We start from the raw sequence: 12,532 nt of genomic DNA on the forward strand, positions 1-12,532 counted from the left end.
TTTTGATATTGCTTTTAATAGCACTACATCACAGCTACAGGCATTTGTGGACATTCAGTCTGCTTCTGCATCTGGATGTGGCTAACATATGGAAGATGAATAACAGTGGTTGCCAAGTCCTAGATAATCAGAATCCAGTTAATTTGTATTTCAGCCTTCACATTCTTAAAACTTACCTTAAAATGCTTATTTTGTTGCAAAAAAAGCTAGAGTAAAATAACTGTCTACATTAACGTTTTAAGACCAAAACTTGCATATTTGCTACTTCCTTCTTGTTTTTAATAGTTATTTTCTATTCTATTTCTAATGTTTCTCTTATTTCTCTTTCTTTCCTGGCATACGCAGCAAGAACTGGAATAACGGAGTAAACATTTTCCATATTTCTGTTCTATTTATGTCGCGGTCTTTTATCTGCCTTAAGCATTTAGATTAAGGGCATGATTGCATTTAATGTGTCCTCTCCCCTTCAGTCATGTCTCTTCTGTGTAGCAATTGAATAAAACAGTGTTTCATGAAAAGAAACAAATGAACAAACTTAACCATTTTCAGTAAGACTTGGTGTGTTTAGTAAGGTGAGAGACCCAGGGAAGGTTTGTTTCCTGTATATTGGTTTTTTTGAAGGATGCTTAGCTCCATATGAATGGCAACAACAGAAGGCACTTGGAAAAAAAAAATCATGGTAGTGTAGATGCTGAGTTCATTCTTTTATAAATGTTCTCTTAGAACTAGGGCTGCGGAAGAAGGGAGAGAGCAACATTTTGAAACTAGTGCAAAATTTAAATAGTGATACTGAATGGAGTTTTCTTCGGTGAAAATGCTTATAGTTTCATGATATAGAAATATTTTTTCCATATAAATGCTCAGAAAACTTGTATTTGTGATTTCTGTAATATGCCATCGGCCTGTCATTTGTACATCTGATGAACCACTACCCCTTCAAGCTACTACTACTACTTTATGAAATTTTCTCAATTAGAAGATATAGCCAGCTCAGTTGACTCTGGTTTCATTCACAGAATCTTCTGGGGCTTTGCTGTTCAGCAGACTTAAATGTGAACTTCCAGCCGTTAACATGAATTTACATATATGTAAAAAATTAATTAAAAATACATTTATAAATTAAGTGATGCCACAAATTTAATTTCTAATACAAAATCTCATAAATTAAGAAGCTGTCCTCAGAGCAAATTACCTGTCGTATATAAAAAAACATTGAGCAGGACATGTCTCTGCTGCTAATGCCTTTTTAGAATTTAGTGGTCAATAGTCAACTTTTAAAATTTAAAATTATTTTTTAAAATAAAACTTCTGGTGAATTTTTATTTTATGAATAACTAATTCAGTGAAATTAAGTTGTCATATACTAAGAGAACCAAATTTCTTCATGTAGTGAGGGGTTTTTTTTCACTATATTTTTTCCATCTATCAAAAAGGAAAAGGTAGTACAATTAACAGGAAAAACTAGATATTATGCAGTTCCTGCATGTCTGATATTTGTATTTTTCTTGGATCTAAATGGTATAGATTGGAATTGTATACCGACCAAGAATTAATCTTTTGTATAGTTCACTAAACACGGTTTCTTCTTTTCAGAAGTCATCTAGTTGAATTCACGTGTGGTTTCTTGGTTTTGGTGGTGTCGTGGGTTTTGTTTTGTTTGGTTTTTTCTCCGAACTGATTTTGATTATTATGCTAGAGTTTAGTGTTGGGAAGGTTTTGTTTCCTAGTGTAAATTATGAGGAAGAGGGGAACAATGTGTTTGCAGGAAACAGGACGTTTAACAAGCAAGATGTGTCAAAGTCAGTTTTATATGCGTTTACAAATTTAATCCCAAATACCTCAACTTATAGGTATTAGTGCTGTTTATTTTTTGATGCAGTTTTGACCTAACGTTACAAGCAGTTTAATCAGGATCCTTACCCTATTTTAACTAACTATAGTGTGTGTGTCCCTTTAAAATAAATATAGCTTACAAGGTTGAAGCCTTGTAAGGTTTCCTTAAGGAATGGATGCCTCAATACTATCCAGTGGTTGGAAAAAATTGTTTCACTTAAATACTCCTGTGTGAAATCTAGACATTGGCAGATGTTAGAGCTCAGTTTAGGAGGAGCATTATGTAGGTTTTAAAGGACGAGGTAGTTTTTTCTGTGCAGAATGGGGACAGTAGCCAGATGGAGTAGATCAGGTCACGTGTGTGAACTTGTTCATCCAGTGCGTTTTGCTACAAGCACTGGTTCTAATGTATAGGGGCTATATAGGGATCTGCTCAGTCGGTTCAAAACCTCAAAAGTCAGATTTGACATCTTGCAGGCCGTGTCTTTACTCATGCAGTGAGGCTTAATAGCATAGAATGCATTTTGTTAAACGTAAATACATAGTGTGTATAGCTGGAGAAATCGAAGAACAAATAGGGCAACTTTAGGAGAACCATTTTCCAAGGAAGATTCTCATGAGTTTTAACCTTTGTATGAGGAGCGTTTGTAGTTGATGAGATTTGCTAGAACAGGTAATGAGCCTTTGGCTTTGTTAGTCTTTGTCTTTCAATATGCAGGTACTGCTGCCTGCTCTGGTGAGGACTCTCCTCACCCCAGCACTTAGGGTTTGACATGATGCAGTTCCTACATTATTCAGTGTCTGTGGTGTTACTTTGTTTCATTTCCCAGTTAAAGCATGGAGCTTTATAAAGAATGCAGAATACTTCTTGAATAATTGAGACATGGTCGTGAGACAGTGTTGCGTGGCAGAGGGAATACTACCCTCGGTTCTGAGAATGTGCAAATTCTATTTCTGGTTGAGTCGCTGTGCTGCTGTGTAAATTTACATTGGTTCTTTAATTTATATGCAAAGCAAGTATGAGTAGAACTTCTTCAAAGTGCTCTGATGTTCTTATAAAAATACAAGCTTTTGATAAAGACGCCTGAATTTTACGAGTGTGCAGATCATGGAGTAATTTGCATCAAGTGCAACTCCCTCTTTACATAAAGCCACCACCATTGTGCTGACGTCTATCAGGTATATCGAGAATAGCTCTGAGAAATATTGCATCTCGTAGGCACAGAGCTCAGTGGGAGGGAGCTCTTACTTTAGTAACATACTGCATGTAAGATCTAAAAATACTATTGGGATTGTTTCTGAAGTTACAAGAAACAGGCTTTCTCTCCAAAGCTTTAAGTTTTTAATAGAGGAGAATGCTTATGAATAAATCTGTTTAAAAATGTGGCAAGTCTCATTACTACACATCCAGCAAAAAGATTCAGAATATGGATAGCAGCCTTTGAGTTGCAGTCTTACATGGTGGTAGGTTTTGTATTTCTTTAACTTTTACTTGCTGTTCAAGTAGCTGTGGTTCAGGTATAAAATGTGAGCTCATATTTTCATTTTAGTCATATGCTGCCATCTTTCTTCTGATGTTTTGAAGAGACTTTGAGATAAGCAGTCTTTTAGTGGCATTCTTATTTTCCTGTCACGTCTGTTTTACAGTTTTCAGAAATTTTTAAGATGGTCAGAAAGTGATATTTTTTTATAGAGGATGTGGACCCTATATTTTTAGTTGCTGGAAAATGCTGAATTAAAATGTTTTCCAAAACGTCGCATCACTTGGGAATCTTAATCCACTTTTGAGCTTAAAGGATTTTTGGGGTTGATTGCAATGTATGATGCTGCTTTAAGACATTTGTTCAACTTTTAAATATATGAAAATAAAATGCAAACATAAATGTCGAAGCCTCTTTTAATTGATTCTGATGTAAGCTGTGTTGATGAACAATCATTTATGTTACTTAAACAATATAGAGTTCTTTGCCTGAGTGGCTGACCATAGACAGATAAATGTGGAGTCAAGTTTACCTTCTGTTGTCATGTTACCAGTTTTATAGATCCAGCTATGGAAATATAGAAGGAAATGTATCTTTACAAGGATACGTTCTTTTTTTGGATGTTGAATAGGTATGCCCATTCACCACTTCAGAAGCCCAAGCTTGAGGTGCATTGACTATTTGTAACTTGGTAGTTTATTTCTAGGGGTCTGGATCATGTGCTGCGGCCTTTAGAGGTAATGTTGCTGGATTTTCACTCTTGAATCAAGTCTGCAGCATGGGGTGTAACAGAGTGAACATTACTAAGGAATTGTTAGTACAGAAAGGAAATTAAATCTGAGGAAATAGTCTGATACCGCGGTGTCAATGTTCCACTTTTTGAGTGGAATGGATCAGACCTTTCAGTGACTCAGCTTCAGGAGTGAGAGCACTGGGAGAGCCTGACCTTAAAGAATCCGTTCAACGAGGTAACTTCTTAAAAGGCTTTTTTTTCAATTGAAAACACCACTGTAAGTTCACTTTTTATAGCCCCCAAATTATGTTCTATTTCTGTTTCAGAAATTGCACATCAGAAAACTGGAAAAAGAGAGCTATCGATACCACTGTGCACTTCCAAGAGGCAGAAGAGCAAACCTTATTGTCACCAATAGGTATTAAGTTTTGAAGGCTTCCTAAGGGCTTGTCTTGGTTTCAGCTTGGGGATTAGACATCTAAACCGATGGCTGTTCCCTGCACAACAACTTTCCTTATCCATTTTCTTCCTGCTTGTTTTCATAACTTGTTTTGTTTCCTTTATGGGAAATGTAATATGGTGATGCTGTCAATAGTAGATACTAATTTAGAAAGGCAGTCTACTCTGAGGTCAGTGAACCTTTCATCATACTGGAGGGAAAGAATATCTTTTTCTCTTTGTTTCTAATTTTTCAAATTAGCTTGTAATAAGTGTTTGTAGTCAAACCAATGTTTTGATAACGCACATGTTTATAATCTTGTTAATTACTGGATACTCTGGAGTCTTAACTCTTTGTAAGAGTATGAAAATTAATATTAAACTCATCAGACAATTTTTAGAATGCAAAATGTTACTAGTATTGAATATGCAGTTTGAGGACTCAAAACCTGCTAAATACATGCAGATAACGAAAAGGAGCACAGGGATTATGATCTCCGTGTCCCCAATGTTGCTGATTTCCACCTTGCCTGAATGTATGAGAGAGACTCATCCATCATGAGGCTCCGGGAGGCATCCCACCATGTTTGTTTTATAATGTCTAGCACATCTGAAAATTCATGCTGCAGCTGAACAAGCTTTTTTAAGATACTGAATAAGTCCATTAATGATAGATGACTTAGTTGTTTGCAGGTTGAGATAGATGTGCACTTTTCTTCTGTGTCAATTCTTCTGCACATGCTTAAAAGTTCTACTTTAACTCCATTCAAAAGTGCCACCTGTTTTTGTGTTAGTGTGCAGACCCCGGAGCTCGCTGGCAGCTGCAGCGACTGGCCACGTGTCAGTCCAGTAGTACTGGAGTCACTGTGCAGCTCGTTTCGCGCTGTTTGAGTAGCCTCGTCTGGCTCTGAGGACCTGTGTTGAATTAACTGAAGCCCCTCTAGTATCCAGTTCTAGAACAATGTTTGGATTTGGAGGACTGGGTGGCCTGTGTATGCTATGTTGTATCATAGATCATCTCTGTGCCTTCAGGACAAAGGGATTACCTTGGAATATATATTAAGGAAACCTGGTTCCACTGTGACTGGATAGCTATAATCCACATAGAAAATACCTTCTTGAACAAATTTATTTTCTTCATTTTGTTTTCCTGACAAGGTTCTAGTCCCCAGGAGAAACTTAGTATTAACTGTTTTCTTCTGAGCAGGAGACTGATATGTGTAAAAGAAGTGGAAATCTTAGGCCATTTAACAGCGGAGTGGGATTACTTATTTGAAGATTTTACATCCTGTCCTTCCTACGAAGCGAACGTTTTAAAAATAAATGTTTTGGTAAGAAAAGCGTGTCGACTTTTTTTATTTAACACTATTTAGAGGTCCAAACATACTCTTAACTTATTTATGGTTCGAACTGCTAACTGTGGGACTAATGTCATGTAAATCCTATTCTTTCTTTAAAGTAGGAGTTGGGTTGGACAGAGGCCACATGGAAATCTAACCTGAAGTTGACATTCAAGCCATTTAAGTAGCAGAGTCTGTGTTCTTGTTTTGTGAGTCACCTGAAGTACTTTTTTGTTCCCCTCTCCAACAGGATCAAAAGATGTTCCAAAGGAGGGACAGTGCAGGTCATGAAAGTGTCAAGACAGTTCAGCTTCAGGATAAAACTGCAGCAATGGTATATTCTCTTTTTTTCTTTCATCTTCTTTCCTTCTGATATTGTTAACAGTTGTCGAAACTCGGTATGTAAAAACAATGGTAACGTTCAGAGAGCCGTTATAGAATAGGCCGCTGTGCCTGAGGAGCATGTGCCGTACTTGCATGTTGAAAAATGAGTTTGACCAGGAAAACAATGAGACAAGATAGTCTGAAATATTCAAGAGAGTATATGCAACAGTAATTTAAGGTTGAAGTTGCGTAGTCTTATGTTTTATATATTAAAACTCATTAAAGAAAAATAATTCAGATACCTGAAGTACAAGGTTAAGTTTCATTATAGTCTCCAGGATTCAACACACTCTGCATTCTGCTGCCTCCTCATTATTTCAAGATCACTGGACTAACCCAATAAGTCTACTTTGTGTGAAAAGGTTTGCTTAGATTCCTCCTCCCTCCCTCCTGCCCCCCACCTTGCCCACACCTGGATTTTCTACCATTTATCTCTAAATGTTTGTTTGTATTGATGCTGGAGAGGCTGATTTATTTTGGGAGCTTTTGTTCTGTGCGGGTTGGGTCTCACAGCTAACCCAAATAAGCTGAACTTACAGCTTTGTTTAAATTCTGGAGTATTTCAACGGTAGAAAAGTTTACCTAGGAAACAATGCACCTTACTGTACTTCTTTATCAGATGGTGAGAGAGGAGGAGTTGGCCCTGATGCCAAAAGCTAAATCAGTTAGATCCGCAGCATCTTGGAAGCACGCTTGAAATTGTAGCTCCAGTAAATGGCAAGTCAGCAGCTAGAATTAGAAGAGGGGCCAAACTGCTTCTGTTAAATTGATCAAGCCTTATAAAAGAATGGGTTAGACTGGGGAAAAAAAAAAGCTACCATTTTGAGGCACTTGCTTTATCTACTGGAAGCCTATATTACTTTACTGTCTCTTGCCTAAAGAAAAAAATTCATTCAGCTTTTTCGTACAGCATGTCTTCCAAATCACATTTTTGTTAAATGATTTAAATCCTCTTAGTTTGTCTGTATCTTAGTGTCATGTCCAAGTCTAGGACATTGTACAAAACATGCAGGCCATACCAGAAGGATACTTCTATAATTCTCTTTTTTATGTTATTGCCTGACTACTATTTCTTTTATTAGAGTTTGTGCTGATACGCATACGTTGAAAATAATTTTTTCTGTTCTGAATTGCAACCCATTTCTCTTCCATGGATTTGTTTATTTGATTTTGTCAGTATTACTCTTCATTTTGCCTCTCCTTGCTTTGCATAGATCCCACTTGTAAAACTATACCAATTTGATAGGAAAACACAAACGAAGTACACTTCACAAGTAATTGTTACTTCTGTGAAGACTTCTGTGGTGCCCTTTCTATGTGCATGAAACAAACATCTTTAAGATCAGGTTAAGACTGTCTGTAGCTTCCTTATTCTTTCTGTCTCCCCTAAAAAACAAATGAAGGGATTTAGGTTTGTCCTTCTTCAGTCCTCTGAATCTTTCCCCAGTCTCCATGAATTATCAGAAATCCATAAGTGTTTTAAATACTTGAGGTATACCTGATGCATATTATTTTTCCATCCAGCTTAACTTATTCTTGATTTTAATATTCATTGTTGTATAAATGAGTTTTATTTTTATTGAAGTCATGGATAAAAAGCCTTCACAAGCATTTCAAACACTTTAGCTTTCGCTAAATGCTGCAATTACTCAGGTAAAATCAGAATAACCGTCTAAGCTATCCCAGTATGTATCGGTGTTTTGTTGGGGTTTTTTTGGTGTTTGTTTTTTTGTTTGTTGTTGTTTTTTCCCTAGGCATTTGCACATATCACATTGCCATTAATTTTCTCAGACAAGAGATATATCACTATGTTAATATTACATATACACATTTTACGCATAATGTACAATATGCTTAATGTTAGTTGATTTCCAGATAATGATAACGCAGACCTCATTGTTTGGCCTGAACATAGTTCTCTTCTGAGGCTCTTTACCTCAGACTGAATCTAGTAGCTGTAAGCTCTCAGTACTTTTCTGTCTAATTTAGAAGATAAAATATTGGTTGATTTCACCTGATACTAAATTTTCCTCAAAAGATCTTATTCTTGTGGCATTTAAACTTCTACTATAAACAGTGTGTAGCAACAGGAGCAGAGGATGTCAAGAGTTGACATATTGCCCATTAATGGATCTAGTGTGTTGCTGTACTTGACCAGTATATTTTTCTGAGAGACCTTTGACCCAATAAGATAAAAAATTCAGCAAAACCAGAAGGAACGCACCGTTATGTTTGTGTTAGTGAATATTACTTAAGTAAAATGGCTATTTAAATGCTAACTGGTGTTTTACGGTGTATGTGTGTTAGAAGTTCGTGCTGCAGTTCCCGGTGGTGTAGACTGGCTGACTGGACATGAGTTTAATACTGGAGCTTTAAATGGCCTGACTTTGAAAGCCTCCAGAGCATATAGTAGTGGAACTGTCATTTGTTTATCTGTTTAAAATTAGGTCACTTCTGTTGGGGTGCTGCCTGAGAAAGGTTTATCTAGTTAAGTGTGAGTAACATCATTTGTGTGAAAAATTGGAGTAGATTGGCAATATCACTGAAACCTTTTCTGAATGCATGTGAATGAGGAGCTATATATCCAATTTAAGGCTCATAAAATAGCGAGTGCATATGTAGGTTTTAATGTTTGTTGCATTAGCTGTCTTTAGTAGCATTGTATGGAAGGAGACTGCAGATTGCATGCTTAAATGTTCTTTCTTTAAATATGTTGATTTACAGAGGATTTGTTACGCTATTCAGGAAGCCCAGGCAACAAGAAAACAACAGAAGCTGGTGAAGCAAGCATCTTTGCAGTTGAAGAAACCGTTAACACTATCTTGATAAGGACAGGATTTGTCGTGTTTGACCTTTGGTATGCAATTTTATCCCTAAAATTGTTTAGAAGCAGCACAGAAGCATTGTGCAGAAAGTAAAGATAAAATATCTGAGAACTTCACTTCCTTCAAAGTTAACAGCCATGAACACTTTATTTTAAGAATCTATGTCTCCTTCTAAAACTATCAAGTTCATTATTCTAAAATACACATTTAAGTTTAAAAATCACAACTTATGCTAAAATGTTTACCGGTGCGAAATTTTCTTTTCTGCCCTTTTTCATATCAGGAGTTCTTTTAAATGGATTCCAAAATAAAGTGGTTATCTGATTTGCACTTTACAGTTTATGGACAGGTGGTAGTAATTGTGGTTCTAGTGTTATGCAAAATGAAGTTCTTATGGTACTGATTGAAACTGGTTAAAAATTTTGGCAACTCTTTCTTTAGATTAAGAAAGAAGTGTACACAATTTAGCTGCTATAATTTAATCCCTGTCTGTTTGGCATTAGAAAATACTGCACTAGAGCAACATAAGAATGAATATGTGTGAAAGAAATAGGCTGTTGTTGTCTGGAAATGTTTACTTTGGAATGTTGTCAGTTATATGTAAATGAAAATTTGCACTTTAAAAATGGAAAATATTATTCACCTGTCGTGTATGTGTATGGTTTTGGTTGTATTGTTGTAGCTTAAAGACTTCTCTAGGAGGGAACACCACACTGCTTTTACACAGCATTGTATCGCAAAAGCTTAAATCAAAGTAATTAGCTTTCCATATTTCATTGTATAGTTACTCCACCGGAAGAGTGCCATCTCATTAACCTAAAAGTAATTTCTGATGGAATATTTTTTTGCAGTGTCTCTTCCTCAAGACTGTTATTAGCCTTCAGTTTAGCAAGATATTTAAGGACATTTAGAGTAAATGCCTAGCTCTTAATGGTATGAATAATCCCACGAGCTTCACTGAGACAGCTTGAATTCTTTACACTGGGCACGTAAATTAGTATCTGTCTGTGTCAAGGACTAAATAACCAAGCAGGTTTTAGTTCACTGATCAGTCAAGTGAGGGCTCTTGCTGTCAGTCTTAGGCTCTCAAATAAGATATAAAGTGCAAATACTTACAAAAATTCACTCTTTCCAACTTACTTCCCTTGGAAAGAATGATTTCTGGGGTTTTTAATTTTGCACTAGATAATAGCTATAGATATGACCTTAATGAGTAAAAATGGCAATATTCTTGCACGGATCTATTCAGTAAGTAGAGCAATCATGAGAACTATACCTGGATTTTTAAACTCTCTTTATACTTGAAGACTGCTGGATTCTACACATGTACTCTTAATCTGTACCTATAATCACAACAAAATTTGAAAGTAAGATGCAAAACAAAGAACTTCTATAGAGCATCTGCAGACATGATTTTATTGCCATTGCGTGCATATGGCTGGCTTGCTACAATAGAAAAAATGTGGTACAACCTTTAATTCTGTGGTATCACCTATTTTCTAGAAAGATCTGCTCAAACATTAAATTAGCTGTCTAGGTTGTATGTATTTCAAGCCCTTGATTTAAAAAAAAAAAGTCAATAAATTTTTATATGCAATTATTTGTGCTATGGTTTTAAGTGTTGTTGCTTCCACAATACCTAATATGCTGTTGGTTTGCCACATCACTGGCACTATACGGAAAAAATTATTGGAGTACTAGTGTACTGCAGAAGAACTTTCTGCAGCCCAGTGTTTCCTCCAGCTTGGCGTCTGGCATGTAAGAGATAGTTGTATGTGTGCTGCCTCTTAAGTCATAGTTGGAAATAGATTTCACTTTAGTCCGCTCTATGTGCATGTTTGGACGGTACCATGTGCCTTTTGTGAGGTGGAGAATTGGAGCTTAAACCAATTCTGATGCCACATTCCTGACTCCAGTCTTCTACTTGATTCACTTCTGTACTTATTCTTATTTGTAAACTTTCTGGCTTGAATCGTAAACAGTAGATACTCTATTTTCTCACTCTTTATGTGATTAGGTACAATTTAAAATAGTCTGAAGAAGCAGTAGGTTTCTTTCGAACAATTTTTTATTTTGAAATGCATGTCTTTGCAGTTTGAGTTGCTAACCGAATTTGAACTGGCGCTGAAGAAGTAATGAACAACCTTCTTTACTACTTGGATCAAGCACTCAAGAGGACATGAGAGATCATTTGCTAAGAAAGGCCTTTTTTTGCTTAAGTGAAGACAGAAGTTTGAGACCAATAGGTTTCCAATGCTTGTCTTGTGCTTTCCACAGGTGTTCTGTTCCATTTTACCAAGAATTCTTCCATCTTTACTCTTGTTTTATATCCAGCCTTTTGCATTGCTTCAGTCTCTCTGGCTGCAGATGCTGTTGGCCGTACCTCAGCTTTGGCCTCTGACGTTGGCAACTCTTTCCCCGTTCCCTTTCTGCCCATCTCCTTAAGCTGGTGCATCGTCTTGAAGTGCTGGCTGAAGGAGTTAAGGCACAAGCAGAGTCGCTTGTCTAGGCCCTAATCATACAGCCAGCGTAAAAGCAATTGCAGAATTCAATGGTGTTTACATGATCTGTAGGAATGAGGCATTGTTGGGGTAGAGTGCCTTTTCAGACGCTCTTCACTGATGAATTTCAACCAGGTACTGCAAGGTAAAGTGAAAGAGCTTTTTCAAAGTAGTTGTTTGTGGGTTTGGTGGTGGTTTTTTGTTTTTTGGGTTTTTTTTGTCGGTTAACCAAGAGATTTCCCATACCTTTAAGATTTTATGTTTCTATGAAGCTCTAGAGTTTCAGTATTACTGAGCACACAAGTTGGCCAAACTGCTGAGATCTTACTAGACCTTTCCTTACAATGACTTCCCAGAATTTTTTATTTTTTTACTTTTTTACTTGTTAGTTAGAACTCCAAGCATTTAGGTCGGGCCTGGGTCTTTGCCCATCAGTTACTCCATTGATTTCTGGCTTGTCATAGGTTTCTCTGGCTTTTTTTTTCGTTGTTGTTGTTAATAAGGCCTGATGGGTGTTTAGTCCTTGTGAGTGTTTTCTCAGTCTCCTGCTTGAGCTGTAGGCTTCTTTCTGAAACTTTCTCAGTCCATGCTGTCATGCCCTTCCCCATCCCTCAGCATGCTCAGTTGCTTCCTAGGCAGAGAGCAGTAGGTCCTTAATGTAGATCTGTCTCAACCTAGTAACCATTTTAAAGGACAGTAGCAGAAAATGATAATAAAATAAAACTGTTTCATGTAAAAAATGTGCTTTTGGTTATGATTTTAGAACAATCTAATGTTAAAAAAAGACATGAGAACTTCTGGAATTGATGATGGATATATGTGGTTCTTCACAGGCAGGTGCTGCTATCAATTCTACTTAACTGTGGGCCTTTTGGGAGAGGTTTTTTTACTTTAATTTTAATTGAATTTATGTCTGATCTGGAGACTAGTAAGTTTTCACACACAGAAATGTTGTATTTTGAAAACACGATCAGCTTCTTTACTAATTTAATACAAG

General features: G+C 36.6%; 1 protein-coding gene across 3 annotated transcripts in view; it reads left to right on the top strand.

Moving 5' to 3' along the window:
* VPS13C (vacuolar protein sorting 13 homolog C) overlaps positions 1–12,222 on the top strand; it is a 93,957-nt gene extending 81,735 nt beyond the window's left edge. For 2 of the 3 annotated variants that reach the window (XM_065641992.1, XM_065641994.1), the window contains 4 exons: positions 4,374–4,465; positions 5,693–5,816; positions 6,076–6,159; positions 8,934–10,585. In XM_065641992.1, coding sequence (XP_065498064.1) covers positions 4,374–4,465; positions 5,693–5,816; positions 6,076–6,159; positions 8,934–9,035 — 402 coding nt within the window. In that variant the 3' untranslated portion in view covers positions 9,036–10,585. Of the gene's footprint in view, positions 1–4,373; positions 4,466–5,692; positions 5,817–6,075; positions 6,160–8,933; positions 10,586–11,128 lie in introns of those variants that run through there. The other variant, XM_065641993.1, reaches the window with a different exon arrangement.
* The last annotated feature ends 310 nt before the right edge of the window (positions 12,223–12,532 follow it).

The sequence above is a fragment of the Caloenas nicobarica genome, chromosome 10 (assembly GCF_036013445.1).
Source record: "Caloenas nicobarica isolate bCalNic1 chromosome 10, bCalNic1.hap1, whole genome shotgun sequence".
Classification (NCBI taxonomy): domain Eukaryota; kingdom Metazoa; phylum Chordata; class Aves; order Columbiformes; family Columbidae; genus Caloenas; species Caloenas nicobarica.